The following is a 21,612-nucleotide window of genomic DNA, read 5'->3' as shown; positions in this document are numbered from 1 at the left end:
AATATATATGTGCTCCAAGGAAAAAAGGTTTGGACATGAGAACGTTTAGTTCGAAACACGTCAGTCCTTGACCACTATGTCTCATGTCTAAATCTTTTTTCCTTGGAGCACATATATATTTTTTAATTATGGTTATTCAAAAAAACAAAGAATTCTTTTATCTGGAAGAAAGCCTGCTGGATTCTCCTTTGCTATTGTTGGATATTCTGTAGATATCCCGGTTTTCTTCGGTATGCTAATGAGTTCTCTTGCAGCACTGGGGGCGGTCCCCAGCACTCAAAAAGCACCGGGAGTGTCACCAGTGCTACGAGAGAAATCTCCAGCCACGGCCTCGGTCTTCTTCTGGCACGCTGTCTCCACAATGTCTTCTGGCTTTAAATGGCACGCATGCACATGTCTGCGGCCATTTTTATGTGGCCACTTACACAGTACTCTTGTGCAATTTAAAGCCAGAAGACGACATTGGAAGAAAACGTCACAGAGAGGGTGTGATAGAAGACGACAGAGGCCGTCACTGGAGAGTTTTCTTGTAGCAATGGGGACGCCCCCAGTGCTGCGAGAAAACTCATTAGCATACCGAAGAAAACCGGGTTATCTACAGAATGGTGGCACGAAGAAGACTTCTAAAGGTAGGAGAAGAATAACCTTTCTTAAGGCTATTCCTATGTGTTAGGGAGAAAAAATTCAATTTTAACGATTTTAAAGTCAAGTAACTAGCCATGCAGCCTGCCTTAATGGGGTTGTGTAGTGTAAAAGCTAAAACCATGGCGCTCTAGGAGTAAGATATGGAATATTGACGGACACAGCTACCATGGGCTTTCTTAAAGGGGTTGGCCACTTTCAGACCAATATTGACAAACAAATGTACAATAAAAAAAGATATACAATTTTCCAATATACTTTCTGTATGAATTCCTCACAGTTTTTCTAGATTTCTGCTTGCTGTCATTCATTCTGTTACTTCTAGAGGATAAAACTCTGTCCATGGTCATGTGATTTATGGTCCATGGTCATGTGATGAGTACACAGGTGTGCAGCTGATTACCAGGCAGATGTCTGATTATTGTGCTGTGACTCTAACGAGCAGCACCTGTGTATTCATCACATGACTATGGACCGTAAGTCACATGACCATGGTCAGACTTTTATCCACTAGAAGTAACAGAATGAATGACAGCAAGCAGAAATCTAGAAAAACTTGAGGAAATGATACAGAAAGTATATTGGAAAACTGTATATCTTTTTATTGTACATTTGTTTGTCAATATTGGTCTGAAAGTGGCCAATCCCTTTAACCTCCATGTGTAAGTGTTGCTTTGTCCATTGGGTCTAACCAGGGACAACAAGGGTTGTTACTTTGCACAAGGGTGGAAAGAGTATTAATAACAATAAAAAAACCAATAATAAAACTGCTGTTGAAGGCAGTGGCAGATCTATAGTTAAATAAAGGTAAAATAGATGGAGATTAAATAAAGAAAATTAAAAGGAAACATCCAGCTTCAACTTGCGGTATGAAATGAGACATAAAATACTTACTAATTTGTTTTGTTGATGGACACAATTCATTCATGATCCTATGAAGTCTTTCCTGGAGATCTCTATCCATAAGAACCACAGAAGGAGGAATCTGAAAAAATTGTTTCTGTGTGTACATAAAAAAACAACAACAATATTTAGTACTGTAGATATCAATAGAAGATAATTGTCTTTACACTAGATATCTATCATTAGAATCCCATATTTTACTAAACACATAGGAATAGCCTTAAGAAAGGTTATTCTTCTCCTACCTTTAGAAGTCTTCTCCGCGCTGCCGTTTGGTAGATATTCCCAGTATTTTGCCGTTATGCAAATGAGTTTTCTTGCAGCACTGGGGGTGTTCCCCTGTGGTCAAACAGCACTGGAGGAGTCCCCTGTGCTGCTTTAAAACTCTCCAGCGATGCCTCATCTTCTGGCCCAACTCTCCGCTGCGTCCTATGCGGTGTCTTTGAGATCTAAATCCCAGGCATTTGCAGTTCGCTCTGCCATCGGGCAGAGCAGACTGCGCATGTCTGCAGCTTTATTCTTGAGGCTGCTTACACGAGCGTACTGTGCATGCAGTATGCTTGTGTAAGTGGCCACAAGAAAATTGCCGCACAGCCTTGTGCAGTCGGCTCTGCCTGAAATGCGATGGCAGAGCGGACCGCACATGCAGATGTGGCGGAAAGGTGTGCCAAAAGAAGATGAGGTGGCGCTGGAGAATTTTCAAGCAGCACAAGGGATGCCCCAGGACTGTTTGAGAGCAGGGGCCCGCCCGCAGTGCTGCGAGAAAACTCATATGCATAATTACGAAAACTGTGAATATCGGTGTACGCCTACCTTCTACTGTCTTCTTGTCTTCAAATCCCGCACCTGCGTAGTAGCGCTTCCCTCCGGAGCGCTACTGCGCAGACTCACTCGCCATTTTACTTAATGGCAGTTCGCGAGTGTACTGCGCAGTAGCACTCCGGAGGGAAGTGCTACTACGCAGGTGCGGGATTTGAAGACAAGAAGACGGAAGAAGACACGAAACCAGAGGGCGTCACTACAAGAAGACAGAAGAGGTAGGCGTGCCTGAAGCTGATGTCGCACCGTGCATCCCCACCCATGGTGCACATTCAGGTACGATTAGCATATATGTTTTAATACTTTTATTTAAAAACGGGACCGGGGTTTAATATAACATTTACGGTGCCTGAATAGCCTTTTTAAAGGCTATTCACGCATATGTGGGGCTCTATTAGCATAATTGTGCTGATAGAGCCCCTTTAAAGATTGCAGCCGCTCAGGAACCAGGCGGCTGTCATAGTCACAGGGTGTCTGCTGTTTTATACAGCAGACAACTGACGCTAATGCCCGCACGATCGAGGGCATTAACCCCTCTGGTGCCTCAGTCAAAGCTGACCGGGGCACCAATTTAATAGCGGCCATTTTCCTGGGGTTCGCCAGCACACGGAGCAAGCTCCAGAGCTGGTGTCCGTTTCTATTCGCCAGTTTGTTATTTTAAGCCTAGAAAAAAAGGGAATTGGAATTTACCCTTAAAATAAACACTTTAAGACCAGAGCTCCATGGGCCGGAAAAGCCGTGATTTGTCTGCGGCTTCCCCGTAGATATAATTGTATCAGAAGGTCCGCGGAGGAAAACTCTGTGGACTTTCTATTCAAAGCACCGTGTGAAGAACCGTGATGCGTTAATGCCGCGGTTGTTCCTGCAGCGCTTTAGTGCTGTGCTTCGGGGCTGTGGGGCCTTAGCCTAAATGGGTTTTCCAAGCAAAGATTTTGAAGACCTATTATTCAATATCAGATGGGTGGGGGTCGAACACCTAATAGCTCTACTGATCAGCTGAGATCAGTAGCTGCAGAGCTGTTAAAACACGATTGCTGGAATCAGACAGCTCCATCCACTGTCTCATGGTAATTAGTTATTATTGCAGCCCACAACACTGCCACAACACAGTGGATGGACTTGGCTGCTTCCAGCTCTGTACACTAAGTTACGGCACTAGCATTTTTTGCCTGGAAAATGCTCTTAACACAAAAAAGTTCAGTAAACAAAAATACAATGCAAACTAGGTTAGACTAGACAAGAGGGCAGTGACACTGTATTGTACACCACAAAGAGACCCCACCCCCAAATAAACCACTGAGTTAATGTTTACTTGGCTATTATATTCTCATTTTCATCAACAGTAAAAGAGCCGAACAGACTTGAATAAACCAAACACCAAAAAGCTCAGAGTGGTGCACCTATCAAATGATGTATGTCATTGGGCTTTTCAGACTTGGTACCTAGTCCTGGGTAAGTGAAAGTCAGTACAGTCGTCACAGAAACCATGGCAGTAAAGCGGATTGTATTAAGAGACTGTAGTCAGCATGTTTGTTTGAAACTTCATACGTAAAGAAGAAAGTACATGAGGTGCAGGATAAAAAACAACAACCACTAGACTGAATTACATTTTTTTAGGGTAAAGAATGTTATACTCACAGAATGCCGCCACAAATAAGCATCTACAGATCCAGTATCATCTTCAAGGGTGAGATTCATAACAAACATATGCGTTAAGAGTTCAACACCCAAAACTAGATCAAAACAAAAATTATACATGTACTCAAGCCATATATAAACCATGCGATATTTGATTCAACACTAACAAAACAAAAAAATTGTCAAATATTATTAAACACTTGTAGTAATTTTCAAGACCCCCTCTTTCACTCTAGCGTCGGACTTTCCTTTGTTCAGGGCCATCAGGGCAACCTAATGACAGAGAGCTGGACTGCTACAACAGCAGTTAAAGACTATAATGGGGTCTGCCGATTCTCGGTGGTCTCTGTGATATAATCTCTAGCAGTGACTCTGACACATATCTACACCCAGCCTTAATTCTGGTGCTCTACTAGGCTGCCCTCTAACAACATACAGTGAACCCTCTCCCAAAGTCCACCCCTTTACTCAGATCACATTTTCTGTGGTGGATATTCAGTTTTCCATATGAACCATCTTCGAGCAGATCACTCTCCTACAGCACCACTTTATAACAATTTTGGGTGGTTGTCTCAAAGAGATTTCAATATAAGTGTTGCCAACTTCGTCAACTGAAGGTGCTGCTTAACATGTTGGTGCTATATTGGCTAGAAAAGATGTCCAACCCATAGGTTATTCTGTTGACTGGAACTTAGACGTGTTATGGAATTGAGGTGTGAAATATTTTAAAGGGGCTCTATCAGCAAAATTATGCTGTATGAGCCTCGCATATGCCTGAATAGCCTTTAAAGAGGCTATTCAGGCACCGCTAACCTTATTTTAAACCCCCCCCCCCGTTTTAAAATAATACCCTAAAAACGATTATTCAAATGATACTTAACCATACACGGTGGGCGTTGTGCACTGTCGGACATCATCTTGCTGTCATGCCTGCCTCTTCTTTCTTCTTCCAGCAACGCCCTCCTGTCGTCTCTCTTCCACACCTTGCTCTTCTTCCAGAATTAAGAAGTTCGCGAGCGTGCTGTGCATGCGCAGTATGCTCACGTAGTTCTAAGGGGTACTTAGAACTACAACAAAAATAGCGCCGGAGGGAGCGCTACTGCGCACACGCGGGATTTGAACACAACCCGCTGGAAGAAAAGAAGATCAAGGCGTGGAAGAGAGAGGACAGGAGGGCGTCGCTGGAAGAAGAAAGAAGAGGAAGACGTGACAGTAAGATGACGTCTGACAGTGCACGACCGTCCACCATGCACGGTATGTATCATTTGAATAATTGTTTTTAGGTTGTTATTTTAAAACGGAGGGGGTGGGGGGTTAAATTAAGATTAGCAGTGCCTGAATAACCTTTGTAAAGGCTATTCAGGCATGTGTAGGGCTCATACAACATAATTTTACTGATAGAGCCCCTTTATGAGCTTTAGTCTACAAACCTATATCATTATAAAACTTTTATTATTTCTAACACACAACAAAGTGTACTTACTACAACTGAATATGGCATGAGAATGCTGCCGACATCCAGTAAAGTTATATTTTATGTATTGAACCTTTCTTTGTCAACCACTTATCTATATGTCCTCCCAGGGTGTCACTTCTGTAGGCAATGATATATCTAATACATTCTTACCACTAATGCCAATATCTCAGGACTGGTTGGCGCTATGAAGATGATTTTGTATTCATTTTAAAAGAAGAGAATCTCATCTTTACAATGATTTCAAGATCTTTACAATAACACTTTCAGATTCGGAGTGATTCACTGTTGAAAACGCTATTCGGCATTGAGATCCAAGTGCAGATCTCAATTCCCGACAACGTTTTTAACAGCGATTCACTCCGGAACTGTAAGTGTTATCATGAAGATCTTGGTATAATTTTAAAGATGGGATTCTCATCCTATATCCTGAGATATAGGGCTCTAAAGTGCCCCACCCTGTATCAGGAAGCATCTGAAAGGGGTTGTCACACCACAAGGATCCTATCTATACTGCAAGTTTATGTGGATTTAAGACTTTTCCTAAATGCATTGCTTTATCAAAACTGCTTTGTTTGGCCGCTATCTTAATTTATTCACTTCATTGTTTACACTCTGCTTCTATAGCCCTTGGGATTATCTGCTCATTTGTCAAGTGATGTAGCTGCCTGATCTCGGAGCAGATCTGAGCTGTTTGTGTCTTTTAATAGAGATGAGCGAACACTAAAATGTTCGAGGTTCGAAATTCGATTCGAACAGCCGCTCACTGTTCGAGTGTTCGAACGGGTTTCGAACCCCATTATAGTCTATGGGGAACATATACTCGTTAAGGGGGAAACCCAAATCCGTGTCTGGAGGGTCACCAAGTCCACTATGACACCCCAGGAAATGATACCAACACCCTGGAATGACACTGGGACAGCAAGGGAAGCATGTCTGGGGGCATAAAAGTCACTTTATTTCATGGAAATCCCTGTCAGTTTGCGATTTTTGCAAGCTAACTTTTCCCCATAGAAATGCATTGGCCAGTGCTGATTGGCCAGAGTACGGAATTCGACCAATCAGCGCTGGCTCTGCTGGAGGAGGCGGAGTCTAAGATCGCTCCACACCAGTCTCCATTCAGGTCCGACCTTAGACTCCGCCTCCTCCGGCAGAGCCAGCGCTGACTGGCCGAAGGCTGGCCAATGCATCCCTATGCGAATGCAGAGACTTAGCAGTGCTGAGCCAGTTCTGCTCAACTACACATCTGATGCACACTCGGCACTGCTACATCAGATGTAGCAATCTGATGTAGCAGAACCGAGGGTGCACTAGAACCCCTGTGCAAACTCAGTTCACGCTAATAGAATGCATTGGCCAGCGCTGATTGGCCAGAGTGCGGAACTCGACCAATCAGCGCTGGCTCTGCTGGAGGAGGCGGAGTCTAAGATCGCTCCACACCAGTCTCCATTCTGGTCCGACCTTAGACTCCGCCTCCTCCAGCAGAGCCAGCGCTGATTGGCCGAATTCCGTACTCTGGCCAATCAGTGCTGGCCAATGCATTCTATTGGCGTGATGAAGCAGTGCTGAATGTGTGTGTTTAGCTCAACTACACCGGTGGAGTAGTTGAGCTAAGCACACAGATTCAGCTCTGCTTCAATCAGCGCTGGCCAATGCATTCTATTAGCTTGATGAAGCAGAGTGTGCACAAGGGTTCAAGCGCACCCTCGGCTCTGATGTAGCAGAGCCGAGGGTGCACTTGAACCCTTGTGCACCCTCGGCTCTGCTACATCAGAGCCGAGGGTGCGCTTGAACCCTTGTGCAGCCTCGGCTCTGCTACATCAGAGCCGAGGGTGTGCTTGAACCCTTGTGCACACTCTGCTTCATCAAGCTAATAGAATGCATTGGCCAGCGCTGATTGAAGCAGAGCTGAATCTGTGTGCTTAGCTCAACTACTCCACCGGTGTAGTTGAGCTAAACACACACATTCAGCACTGCTTCATCACGCCAATAGAATGCATTGGCCAGCACTGATTGGCCAGAGTACGGAATTCGGCCAATCAGCGCTGGCTCTGCTGGAGGAGGCGGAGTCTAAGGTCGGACCAGAATGGAGACTGGTGTGGAGCGATCTTAGACTCCGCCTCCTCCAGCAGAGCCAGCGCTGATTGGCCAAAGTACGGAATTCGGCCAATCAGCGCTGGCCAATGCATCCCTATGGGAAAAAGTTTATCTCACAAAAAACACAATTACACACCCGATAGAGCCCCAAAAAGTTATTTTTAATAACATTCCCCCCTAAATAAAGGTTATCCCTAGCTATCCCTGCCTGTACAGCTATCCCTGTCTCATAGTCACAAAGTTCACATTCTCATATGACCCGGATTTGAAATCCACTATTCGTCTAAAATGGAGGTCACCTGATTTCGGCAGCCAATGACTTTTTCCAATTTTTTTCAATGCCCCCGGTGTCGTAGTTCCTGTCCCACCTCCCCTGCGCTGTTATAGGTGCAAAAAAGGCACCTGGGAAGGTGGGAGGGGAATCGAATTTTGGCGCACTTTACCACGCGGTGTTCGATTCGATTCGAACATGGCGAACACCCTGATATCCGATCGAACATGTGTTCGATAGAACACTGTTCGCTCATCTCTATCTTTTAAGTAGCGGAGCTTCTCAGAGAACTCCAGGATTTCTGAGCTCTTATCAGTCGGTTGAATTGGATTTGGCCTTCTAACAAGGCCTTGGGCAAAGCCGACTGCGCATGCTGGCGGCCACAAGAAAAATGACCGCTTACATAGTATTGTAAGCAGTCATTTTCTCGTGGCCGGCGGACATGCGCAGTCGGCTTGCCCTAGGTCCGAGGCCTAGAAGTTAGAAGATACCACCGGAAGAAGACGCGCTGAAGACCTCGTTCCAGACGAGGATGGATGCGGTGATTGAGAGTTCTCTCGTAGCATTGGGGCCGCCCCAGTGCTGTGAAAGAACTCATTTATATACCGACATAACATGGGATTTTAGGCGAACGGCGGTGCAGAGAAGACAATGAAAGGTAGGAGACGTATAGCCTTTCTTAAGACATATAGCCTTTCTTAAGACGTATAGCCTTTCTTAAGGCTATTCCGATGTGTTAGAAAAAAAAAGGGTTTGAAAAATAGGATCCCTTTAAGTTGTGTTTTTATATACATTATACAGTGCAATCTCAAAAAAGTTAGATTTTTGTATCAGTCACAGTTTGCTAGATGCATTATAGATTTTTAACAAATTCGTGAATAACAACAAAATCTTGCTGGCCTGCCTTGCTGCCTTCAAGTTCTCTATTTTCAAACAATATATAGGGTTTAGGGGTTCACTTGCTTTCTATGGCGTGTAAACCCTACATTTTATAGGATGATACTTTTTTTGACATCTCCAGTTTCAAAGCAGACTTTTGCTCATTCCAATTCTGGTGATTTTCTGAAGACGCGTGCATGCGGGTGTAGGCCTTAGTTATATGAATGAACTCTGCACACGTTGAAATCTTATTTTTAGGAGGTTTGGTGCATCTAATTTTTTGTTTGGTTTCAACTTTTAGCAACTGAAATACATTTTTGTATGGGGGGGGGGTTAGCATTATTTTTTAATTATGCAATTTAGGTTTTATTTGTCTAACTCAAAACTATGAAAACTGCTCTGGCTACCGGAGGTGCAAAATTTCCAGAGACCTCTGGCAGTGAAAGGGTTAAATGCGTAGTCTGAGATTTGAAGAACCAATCTTAGTAGAACTGAAGACAGGAAGTACTAACAGTTCCTTAAGTGTGTAGTGCAGTCCCCAAGAACAACTTTTTGGGACCTTTGCAAAACATACTATATAGTGCATTCAGGAGGAGAAAATACTGTATACATATTGGAGTGAATAGACAATGATGGCCATGTGAATGCAGTCTTTAAATTCTGTTTTGCAGTTCTGTTTTTAAGTACTGTAAGCCGATGGCCGGACAGATAATGGAGGGGGTGTACATCTCGCCCAGACTACGGAAGTGGGCAAGATGAGAAAAGTCCAAGAATGATGTTGGTTCTCAGCGGACAACTTTTGTCTGCTGAGCATTTTGGTAAATGCTCAGTACTGGGCTGGATTTTTAAGAATGGCAGGTAGATTGGCAGTGGGACCTGTCATTCCACCGCCCCCCCCCCCCAGTCAACACTTTGGGGATGTTCTGGCAGCAACTCAGCTGCAGAGAATCTGCTCATCAAGGGAGGCTTAAGAAGTCAGCTCCAGCAGCAGACTGTGGGCAGAACATGGAGAATATGAGAATACATAATCATAGGGTTAGAAGTTTGTTTTTTACCTTTTGCTATTTCTTTAGCATTCCATCCTCTTTCCAGTGATAAGGACTTCAGCTCTTCTAAGGACTTCAAGTTGGAACATTTCATACACCTATAAAGAAATACTGGCATCTTAATAATCAATTCTCATTAATTTGTCAAACACTAGTCATTTATTAAACATTATTAACTTTGAGTAACATGCTGACTTTTACAAATATAATGTACGTCTAGATGTAGCCTGCATTTCACTCATTAAGCTCTACTTACCCATAAAGCCACTTCTTGCCTTGGATGAGAAATGGAGCTGAGAGGTCTACCTCCAAGTGTTCCTCTTTCGATTTCACAGGTATTATAGTGTTAAAATGACCTGACAGCTTACAAAGCTCCTTAAAAGAGGCACCTAGAATAATTACAAGATAATTTGTATGTAAATGCAAAAAATACAAGATTCCTAAGCACAAATCTGTCACCTTCCAATTTATTATTTCTTAAAATTTATATTACGGTAATTAATATATCTATATTTTTTTTTAATTAGGCCAGGGAAGGTGAACCAAAAAATCCCCTCACCTGTCCCTGGTGACATCCTAGCGCGATATTGTCCTGCTGCGCCAATGTCTTCTTGAGGCAGAAGTCCTTGCCGGCTGTGAGCATTGGAGCCTCCAGGACAGGTGAGTGTCCCCCCCCCCCTTCAATGGCCTAATTTTAAAATAAAATTTTATCCTGGACAAGATTTACATATTGTAGAATGCTAAAAGGCTTATAAATTTAGTAGAAAAATTTCAAATATTCAAGAAATTTGCAAATTTTTAGGAACCAATTCAGTTCTGAAGTGGTTATATAATTCAGACCCCATTAAATGATCCCATCTTAGACTTTATAACCCACAAAGTAATTAAAGCTACATTTAGGAACTTTGTTTACAAGAAAGATTGGCCGCTTACACAGTAAGCAACCATTTTTATGTGGCCTGTGGGCAAGCGCAGTCGGTTCTGCCTGAGGCCTAGAAGTTTGACAAGAAGACATGTGAAGAGGCCGTTCCTAAAGAAGATGGAGGTGGCGCTGGAGAATTCTCTCACAGCATTGGGGACACAATATGCTCCACAATAGCCTGTTCCCACACACACAGTATAATATGCTCTACAGTAGCCCCCCCCCCACATAGTAGTATAAGCTACTAACCCAGTATGCAGTCCCATGAAAAGCGTCCTCCTTCTTACTGCAGATGCTGACGACTTAAGTCATCCCTCCTGCATAAGGTCAGAGGTCACACTTTGCTGTCAGTTTAGCCAATGGTTGCACAGACCCTGCTTGCAGTACTTTTCTCTTTGCATGATTTACGCAGAAAGCACACGGGCCCCTTTATAGTTTTTGGGGTCCGTGTGGTTTCTTAGCTAACTGCTTTTTAATGCGTTCTGTATTCCATTTGGGGGTGGGGGGAGAAGATACCGAATTCAGATGTGAACCAGGTCTTACACTTTAAAAAGTACATGACATTTATGACATTTTATTTAACTTCAGGATAAGTTGTTGTGTGTAAATGAGGAGTAACAATATTTCTGGTCATTATATTGCATATTCTGTAGTTTTTACCAGTTTCCCACTCTACATACTATATCTGAAGATTGCAGTTCTCTCTGAGCTAGTGGGTATAAACTAGCTGCTATACACTTCACAGTGAGTACAAAAGAATCTTCTCTATAACTGTTTTTTACTCCCTCAGAAACAGCCCTAGGTCCATGCAGTACATATCTAGAGAAGTAGTGAATTGTACTGATGTGAATGAAATCCAAGTGAGACTATCCTACTAATATTATAAATGTGAAAGTTTGTATGTGTGTGTGTTTGTATGAAATTTGGCACATAGTTTGTAACCTGGACTAATATATAGGACACTTTTTATCCCAGTAATTGACATGGCTTCACAACTGTTACCAATTTATGTATCCTACTAATGTTAAACTGCTCTTGCCCGCAAGTACAATCAGCTCAGCTAATTTCAGTTTGCTGATAAAGCCCAGTCTGTTATCTCTGTATGTAAACACACAGATAACACTGAGTCCATTATGTACAATAATCTGCATATTATCTGTTCTGCATAAGTGTTCTGTGTACTGTTCAGCCAGAGGGAAGGGTGGGGGGGGGGGGGAGAAATAAAGGAAGTGAGAAGCAGACACTGCAGACAGAGTGCTGAGACACTGAGATGGAAAAACCCCTTTAATCCAAATTGGCAGTTTCCAAATTTTAAACATGCTGGGGAAACAAAAATTTTATTTGTTGCAAAATTCTCATAAAACGAAAGCTATGAAGGTAGCCAGAAGTCAACAGACTTCTCCTCAAGCGGAGCTGAGGAGGCCTGAGCAAGCTAGGCATCAAGCAGCTCTTAGAGGAGCTAAATCGCTGGAGCAGGTGGATCATCGATGCCAACACACTCATTATATGGCATCCCAGCGAACTGCTAAGATGCTGGAACAATCACAGGCACGACATGAGGAACAAGTTTAGCGGCAGGCCAGCTTGAGAACTGCCGAAATGCTGAAGCAGGCAGATTATCGACACCAACAACACACAGCCGAAGTCGCGGGCAGAAGCTAGTAAAAAAAATACATTTCATCAACGAAAAATGTTTTTTCCTGTTAATTCCATGACCCTTCTATCTACACTAATCAGTTTCTGAACTCAATGTTCAAATTTGTACTATGCCCTTTGTAACACAGCTTACTGCTGCAGCTTACTGAAGTTTATGGGTAGGGGGAGCTGACAGAGAAGTAAGGAGATTCAGCTACAGCCTCTAGTGAGTATTTTAACTCCACAATAAGCTGCATAATATTTCACCAGACAGTCCAGCTTTGTGGTAGGGCTGGACAATTAATCACAAAATAAGCAAAATTGAACATCGGTTCATTTAATTCGCTAAAGGATAAGTCTCTAACAGTTCACTGTTCAATCAGGATTGTGATATGTGAATAAACCAAATCAAGATTCAGTGACATGGTGTGGCATATAAATAAGGGACGTAACATGTAACAGGAGTGTCCTAAAATAAATGTTCATTAATCATAATTGAGGTAAAATAGTCAATCTTGATTTGGATCATAATTGCCAATCCCTACTCACCCCTGTGAGATTTTTGACAGTATTGTACTGTACAACATAAAAATACAACTTTCTAAATTGTTTTCCCTATTTCACAATTTTTACTTGCAGACAATTAATGCAATAGTTTTTATCTTCAGCAGAAGTAAATCTGTCCTGATTAAGAGTATATACACATGGAAAAATTGTTGGTACCCCTCGTTTAATGAAAGAAAAACCCACAACGGTCACAGAAATAACTTGAATCTGACAAAAGTAATAGATAAAAATTCTATAAAAATGAACAAATGAAAGTCAGACATTGCTTTTCGCTTCAACAGAATTTCTTTTAAAAATAAAATTCATGAAGTAGTCCTGGACAATATTTTGTTGCACAACCTTTTGAGGCAATCACACAATTCCTGTAACTGTCAATGAGACTTCTGGCCCTCACAACAGGCATTTTGGGCCACTCCTCATGAGCAAACTGCTCCAGTTGTCTCGGGTTTGAAGGGCGCCTATTCCAGATGGCATGTCAGCTCCTTCCAAAGATGCACAAAAGGATTTAGGTCAGGGCTCATAGAAGGCCACTTCAGAATAGTCCAATGTTCTCCTCTTAGCCATGCTTGGGTGTTTTTAGCTGTGTGTTTGGGTCATTATCCTGTTGCAAGATCCTGGACCTGCTACTGAGACCAAGCTTTCTGATACTGGGCAGCACATTTCTCTCTTGAATCCCTTAATAGTCTTGATATTTCATTGTACCCTGCACACATTCAAGACACCCTGTGCCAGATACAGCAAAGCAGCCCCAGAACATAACAGAGCCTCCTCCATGTTTCACAGTAGGGACAGTGTTCTTTTCAAGATATGCTTCATTTTTCCATCTGTGAACATAGATCTGATGTGCCTTGCCAAAAAGTTAAATTTTTGTCTCATCTGCCATAGCTGCCGGGTGTCTACTGCTTTAAGCAGTAGACAACCGGCTCGAATGCCTCCGATCGGTCCCCGGACCGATCGGAGGCATTAACCCCTCCGGCGCCACGGTCAAAGGCGCCGGAGGCGCCATATTCCCGGCAGCGTATGGGCACCGCCATTTTGGTGGTGATCGTCGGCTCCTGGAGCATGCTCCAGGGCCGACGTCACGTTGGCATGACAGCCGGAGCCTTTACAAGGCTCCCAGGCTTGTCTGCAAATTCTTTCTTTTGCAGGCTGGTCTATGCAGCCTGCAAAAGAAAGGATGATTTTTTGCAATGCATTAGTATTGTAATGCATTGCATTAGTGATCAGACCCCCTGGGGTTCAACACCCCTAGGGTTTCTAATAAATGCAAAAAAATAAAATAAAAGTAAAAAAAAATATAAAAAGTATTAAAAATTCAAATCACCCCCCTTTCCCTAGAACACATATAAAAGTAGTTAAAAACTGTGAAACACATACATGTTAGGTATCCCCGTGTCCGAAATCGCCCGCTCTACAAATCTATAAAAATATATTTCCTGTTCGGTAAACGCCGTAGCGGGAAAAATAGTCAAAAGTGCCAAACCGCCGTTTTTTCACTGTTTTGATTCTGATAAAAATTTTTAATAAAAAGTGATCAAAGCAAAAGCATTTCCCGAAAATGGTAGAACTAAAAGGTACACCCGGCCTCGCAAAAAAAGACGCCCTATGCATCCCCGTACACTGACGTATAAAAAAAAGTTACGGCTGTCGTAATATGGCGACTTTTAGAAAAAAAATTTTTTAACACAGTTTTGGATTTTTTTTAAGGGGTCAAAATGTAAATAAAACCATATAAATTTGGTATCCCTGGAACCGTACCGAAACACAGAATACAGGGGACATGTCATTTTGGCTGCACAGTGAACGCCGTAAAACTAAAGCCCGTAAGAAAGTCGCAGAAATGCATTTTTTCTTCAAATCCACCCCATTCTGAATTTTTTTCATGCTTCCCAGTACATTATATAGAATAATTAATCGTGGCATCATGAAGAAAAATTTGTCGTGCAAAAATTAAGACCTCATATGGCTCTGGGAGCAGAGAAATAAAAAAGTTATGGGGTTTAGAAGGAGGGGAGTCAAAAACGAAAATCAAAAAATGCCATCGGCAGGAAAGGGTTAAGTAATAATCAAGAACCACTGACAACAAGAAAAATATTTAAAATTGATTCTAGAAATATAAATTAGGAAACATTATGAAATGAATATGCATCATTTACATGTGTGCTGTCGAACAAACCTTCAATCCTTATCAAATTCAAAGTAAAGACCTATTCAGTAGGATAATTGGGATTATAGTGTGGTCATTCATGCTGACTAAAAAAGTACAATCAATCCTAGGGTTCAGTGAAAACTATAAACGCAAGTGATGCAAGCAAAAAAGAACATTTCATTAGCCTTCTGTATAACCAAGTCACAGAATATAATATTTCCATGTAATGATGCTGCCACCCAGAGGCCTCCATTGTGAACTACAAGCCTGGCTTTCAATACGGGATTCTTACCTTCTACTAGGATTAGAGAGTCTTCAGGACTTTGCAAAATATCATATTTTTTCAAAAAATGAATAGCTACAGCCCGTTTATCAAGAGTTACTGTGTTCCATACTGCTGACCGATACCAAAAAGTATCTGGGGTATTTGTTTTAGGACTGCCGGTAAAGCGATCTTCAAAAATTTTGCTCAGTTTTTCTTCATCTGGAGTATCCAGTCTAAACAAGAGGTCAGTATAAAATAGTTATGTTAATGGAGGTTAACAAGTAAACAACTCAAAGAGAATCTTTCATAAATCTGGCAGAGGTCTATCAGAAAGGATGACATCCGGTAACTGTTTTTAGCATATAACTATATAGCAATGTACAAACTACAATATAACAAAACTAAAGACTAAGTATATGAGAGATTAATAGTAGAAGTAAAAAATCTCCTTCTTTATTGATTGTACCTTCTCATAAAAGCGGTAATACACACATATTGTAGGAATGATGTGTCATACTGACGCGTTTCGGATTACCTCCTTCCTCAAAGTCTGAACTCCAATGCCAGAATCACCAATCTGTGGATTGGTCGTACCACTCCGAACCAAGGGAGCACTTGTCCGTGCAAAGCTCAAGAAAGGATATATGAGTGGGAAGTGATATCGTACAAGTCATAGACCGCAAGTGGGCAGAGTATCTCTTTATGCTATTCTACTTTTTTTCCTGCCATACATATGAGAAATTAGGACAATCCTCTTATTAAATGTCATGTCACGTCAATGTCACTATAAGACGCACTGAACTATAAGACGCACCTAGGTTTTAGAGGAGGAAAATAGGGAAAAAAATTTTGAAGCAAAAAATGGTAAAATATTTAATATATGGGAGTTGTAGTTTTGCAACAGCTGCAAGGCCACATTGACAGGTGACCCTGCAGCTGTACGGGGATGCATAGAGTGTTTTTTTTGCGGGGCCAGAAGTACTTTTTAGTTATACCATTTTGGGGAATATCTATTTCTTAGATCACCTTTTATTGAAAAAAAACCCGGTGGTTTATGATATATGATTTTCTACTTTTATATATATATATATTCTAGGGACAGGAGGTGATTTAGAACTTTTATTTATTTCATATTTTTAAAGCTTTTTTTTTTAACTATTTTATTCCCCCCCCCCCGGGGGCTTGAACCTGCGGTCACTTGATTGCAAGTCCCAACTGTATTGCCGTCTATGGGACATTCTGTCTATTAGTATTACGGCTGGTCATAGAGACCAGCCGCAATACTAATACAGCAGTGACAGGCCCGGGAGCCTCATTAGGCTCCCGGCTGTCACCCGAACAGGTCGGCTCCTGCGATATCGTCGCGCAGGAGCCGGCCTGCAACTTTACATGTACGAGGCCGGTGGGGACCGGCCCCGGGGGAGAAGGGGAGCTGATACAGACTGCAGACCCGGCATCCGCTGTACTAGAGAGGCGGATGCCGGGGAGGGATAGACGCCAGGGCCTGAGACATCGCTGCCCTGCCCTGCATGAAGCCAGCGGCGGGGGGACGGAGGAGCGGAATAGCAGCATCACTCCTCCCGCTGCTGGCTTCATACAGGGCAGAGGAGCGCAGCGATGTCGCAGGCCCCGGCACCTGTAATGGCGTCTATCACTTGCCGGCTTCCGCCTCTCTATTACAGCGGATGCCAGGCGCCACATTCAGACTATAAGACGCACCCTTCTTTTCCCCCCAAATTTGGGGGAAAAAAAGTGCGTCTTATAGTCCGAAAAATACGGTACATCTTCTTCTAAGAATTAATGAGACCTGTTCTGTCAGAATATCCCTCTATTATCATATGATCTGCTCCCTATAGCCCCCCGTCATTTACAGTCGAGACAACATGCCTACATTATCTTAAACATACCTTTCCATAAAAAAGCACTCTGGGTAAAACCCTTTTTTCTATCCCTGCCCCCTTCACCTGACTTGTCTGTCATCCTCCAGGCTTCTTTCATGTACAGTGGGGCAAAAAAGTATTTAGTCAGTCACCAATAGTGCAAGTTCCACCACTTAAAAAGATGAGAGGCGTCTGTAATTTACATCATAGGTAGACCTCAACTATGAGAGACAAAATGAGAAAACAAATCCAGAAAATCACATTGTCTGATTTTGTAAGAATTTATTTGCAAATTATGGTGGAAAATAAGTATTTGGTCAGTAACAAAATTTCATCTCAATACTTTGTTATATATCCTTTGTTGGCAATGACAGAGGTCAAACGTTTTCTGTAAGTCTTCACAAGGTTGGCACACACTGTTGTTGGGATGTTGGCCCATTCCTCCATGCAGATCTCCTCTAGAGCAGTGATGTTTTGGGGCTGTCGCTTGGCAACACGGACTTTCAACTCCCTCCAAAGGTTTTCTATAGGGTTGAGAACTGGAGACTGGCCAGGACATTCTCACAATACTCTTCTGGATCATCCAAATGCTCTTTAGCAAACTTCAGACGGGCCGGGACATCAACTGGCTTAAGCAGTGGGACACGTCTGGCACTGCAGGATCTGAGTCCCTGGCGGCGTAGTGTGTTACTGATGGTAGGCTTTGTTACATTGGTCCCAACTCTCTGCAGTTCATTCACTAGGTCCCCCCGCGTTGTTCTGGGATTTTTGCTCACCGTTCTTGTGATCATTTTGACCCCACGGGGTGAGATTTTGCGTGGAGCCCCAGAGCGAGGGAGATTATCAGTGGTCTTGTATGTCTTCCATTTTCTAATTATTGCTCCCACAGTTGATTTCTTCAATCCAAGCTGGTTGCCTATTGCAGATTTAGTCTTCCCAGCCTGGTGCAGGACTACAATTTTGTTTCTGGTGTCCTTTGACAGCTCTTTGGTCTTCACCATAGTGGAGTTTGGAGTCTGACTGTTTGAGGGTGTGCACAGGTGTTTTTTTATACTGATAACAAGTTTAAACAGGTGCCATTACTACAAGTAATGAGTGGAGGAAAGAGGAGACTCTTAAAGAAGAAGGTACAGGTCTGTGAGAGCCAGAAATCTTGATTGCTTGTAGGTGACCAAATACTTATTTTCCACCATAATTTGCAAATAAATTCTTACAAAATCAGACAATGTGATTTTCTGGATTTGTTTTCTCATTTTGTCTCTCATAGTTGAGGTCTACCTATGATGTAAATTACAGACGCCTCTCATCTTTTTAAGTGGTGGAACTTGCACTATTGGTGACTGACTGAATACTTTTTTGCCCCACTGTATACTGCCCTCATATACCTACAATCCAGCTTCTCCTCATTCCTGATCAGTCTCCAACTTGACTTTGCTATTTCTGTTGCTCTGTACAGTGTTATCTATCCCATGATGCATCAGCACAGCATGACATGCCTTGAAGCTAAAGTGGCCAAGCGTACAACGCATGCGCGAGATTTCACTCGCACCAACCAGAAAGGCTGCTGTTGAAAGCAGTGAAGAGGAGGCGGTGATGGTGTCCTGATTTTAAGAAGGGGGCCGTTAACAACGCTCCTGGATGATGACGCAGGTGAGCTTGGAGCACAGGGATAACGCCTCCTATATTCCTAGAAAATTCATTTGCATATCAGAAAAATCTATTTTGGGAGAAAACAGATGAATGAATCTCTTCAGCACAGGTATGCCTAGAATAGCCTTTCTAAAGGCTATATAATGATTGGCTTATTTACAAATGATAGACTCCTTTTAAGGAGTCCGGCAGTAGCTTGTCTCAGGTTAGGGAAATGCAGCATCACAAAATCAATAAGATTTTGAGAGTTCATTTCTGAGGACTGCAGACAGGTTGGCAAATACAGTCAATAAACGGACTGTACTTCTTAGCCCAAAAAGTGCCATGTGAGTTTGCATAACTGGATGATCCAAGCATATAAGTTTATGGATATCAAGAACAATTATTGTAAGTGTATGGCCGGCTTAATTTGCAACATATAAATTGTACTTACAAATAATTACATTTAGTGCAGTGAAGCTTAACAGACTGATACAGGTGACGAGGTTGAAAGCTTTTCAGTTTTGCCCTGATACGATATTTCTGTGGAGCCTTGTTTTTAATGATATCAGCGAGAGGTGTTATTTGCCATTGATGACGAACTGGAAGCACTACAAAAAGAAATTTCAGAGTAAAAGTCATAAATAAACCATATATTACAGAAATATTTAATTTCACTGCAACATTCATACTCATTACTCCAAATTGCAGTAAAAGCAGTATTCACAAATAAGGCTACAATTCATAGTTCATACCAAAATAAAGACAAATTAATTCTGGCAAAGCAGGGGAAACAATTTTTCTTCCAATATGGGGCAATAGGTGTCTGCCTCATAGGGGTTTTTGCCCTTCCTCTGCATCATTGCTCTAAGATTATAGGTTGAATTTGACGGACCTGAGTCTTTCTTTAACCTTAGTAACCATATAATGACACAGCTCTTGGTGACAGAGTGTACAACATGACTGTTTTACCAAAACCGGGAATTTCAAGCTATATACAATAGCTTTAACACTGATACAATTAGCTTATAGCAGCGTCCTAACACAAAGGGGAAAGTATATTGTGAGTAAGCATGCTTAGGGTATGTTCACACTCCTATGTAGAGCCAACAGAATGACTGATGCAGACAGTGGCATCAGTACCACAGTAGCAGCTGCCACAGGGCCCCGAGACCCTGTTTTTTTTCTCTGTTTATAGGCCCTTACCTGCTGGACTAATCCCAGTAATGGGACCCATTTACTTACCGATCTGTGTTCCTGCTCATGGCCTCCTCCACTTTCCCTTCTGTCCTCTCGGGGGCTCCATGCGTCTCATATCATATCACTGAGGCCCCCTGGAGGGAAGAAGGGAAAGTAGAGGCCATCGTGAGCAGGAGTTAGGGAGCAGTAAGTAAAGTAGCGAGCCCACTGCAAGAGTATTTACTGAGCGAACCCCAACAAAAACTACTATTATTGTACATTGGAGTTTCTTCAGAACCCAAAGTATAATGATCGGAAGTCCAGGGCAAGTGAGCGAACATAAAAACCAATGTTACTCACCTCTCCTGCGCTCCACCACCTCTTCAGCCTCTAGTGAGGTTACAGACGTCACGTGGTTCAGGACGGTGTCACCCACGTTTGTGACGTAAGTAAAGAGGACTGTGGTGGAGCCCAGGAGAGGGGAGTACCACTGGGCCTCTGATCATTATAAGACCTCAGATTATAATAATAGTTTGTGGGTGGTGTACCTTAAAAATTTCAGGTTCAGGTATTCGTTGAGGCCACAATTGGACATACTACCGTGTAGAGGTTACTGTGGAACATTATAATGTGTGGAGGGGCCACTGTAGAACATTATAGTGTGTGAAAATGGGGCGTTCTACTGTGTGTGGGCCAGGAAAGGGTGTGCTATGCTGTGGGGAGGCTTTTGACAAAAGTTTGGTATGGGGCCCAGTCTTTGCTAGTTACGCCCATGGATGCAGACAAAGCATCTTCATCTATCCCCATTCACTAAAAAACTGTATATATATAATTATAATAAAATAAATAAAAAAAAGATGGCATGGACAGATTACAGTCCAATCTACATCAGATCAGGGCATGGACTGTAGTGAAGGCAGTGTGAGTGTACCCTTATAGATATTGTGCACTACACTTAGCTGCATCTCCACAATAACTGTAACAATACAATAATAAAATCTTCCCCGTTAGTGAATTAGGCACAGAAATGAACAGACTCCACAGAAGTACTGCAAATAAGAAACTAAGAGGTTCTATTTCTTATTCTAGGTGGAATTAAATAATTTCTTTATTTCAGCTGCTCAGGTTCACCATATTAAAAAAGAAAAAAAAAGTGTTGTATCAGTTTTGTTTTTATCTTCTCTGATTATCACTTTCCTTTATCCAAAACCTAGTTTGATAGGAGCCCCACAACAAGAGAGCTGCTCATTGTAGATAACTATACAACCTACTGTGCAGGAAGCTTTTCTCACTGTGATCTTCTAATCCATTAATGGTTTTTTACCTGTCACAGAAAGCTGCTGGTATCTCTCCAGAGCATCAAAGGGTGGCGACATCTGACCTGCATGGAAGATAAAAAGAAAAGAAAAGAACTTACTGTATGATTGTATCTCTACAACAGTTCTTGATACTACTCGGGATCTCTTGATATTAAACATACTTGATTTACTGCAAAACAAGAGAAAAAAAAAATTCCAGCTGACAACAAAACATTTTTCCCTAGCAAGACTCCACTGAATATAAATCTATCAATGTTAACATAACGGAGATCCACGCAACAATCTCACCCCCAGATGT

At 42.3% G+C, this 21,612-nt stretch overlaps 1 protein-coding gene across 2 annotated transcripts in view; it reads right to left on the bottom strand.

The window, feature by feature from the left end:
• POT1 (protection of telomeres 1) overlaps positions 1-21,612 on the bottom strand; it is an 82,350-nt gene that overhangs the window by 35,038 nt on the left and 25,700 nt on the right. For both annotated transcript variants that reach the window (XM_075274255.1, XM_075274254.1), the window contains exons 8-14: positions 21,320-21,376; positions 19,271-19,427; positions 15,335-15,540; positions 10,026-10,158; positions 9,779-9,867; positions 4,003-4,097; positions 1,537-1,642 (exon numbers count right to left, since the gene is read on the bottom strand). In XM_075274255.1, coding sequence (XP_075130356.1) covers positions 1,537-1,642; positions 4,003-4,097; positions 9,779-9,867; positions 10,026-10,158; positions 15,335-15,540; positions 19,271-19,427; positions 21,320-21,376 — 843 coding nt within the window. The remainder of the gene's footprint in view (positions 1-1,536; positions 1,643-4,002; positions 4,098-9,778; positions 9,868-10,025; positions 10,159-15,334; positions 15,541-19,270; positions 19,428-21,319; positions 21,377-21,612) is intronic.

This window comes from Leptodactylus fuscus, chromosome 5, assembly GCF_031893055.1.
Source record: "Leptodactylus fuscus isolate aLepFus1 chromosome 5, aLepFus1.hap2, whole genome shotgun sequence".
Taxonomy (NCBI): domain Eukaryota; kingdom Metazoa; phylum Chordata; class Amphibia; order Anura; family Leptodactylidae; genus Leptodactylus; species Leptodactylus fuscus.
This window is presented reverse-complemented; position numbering and strand designations above follow the sequence as displayed.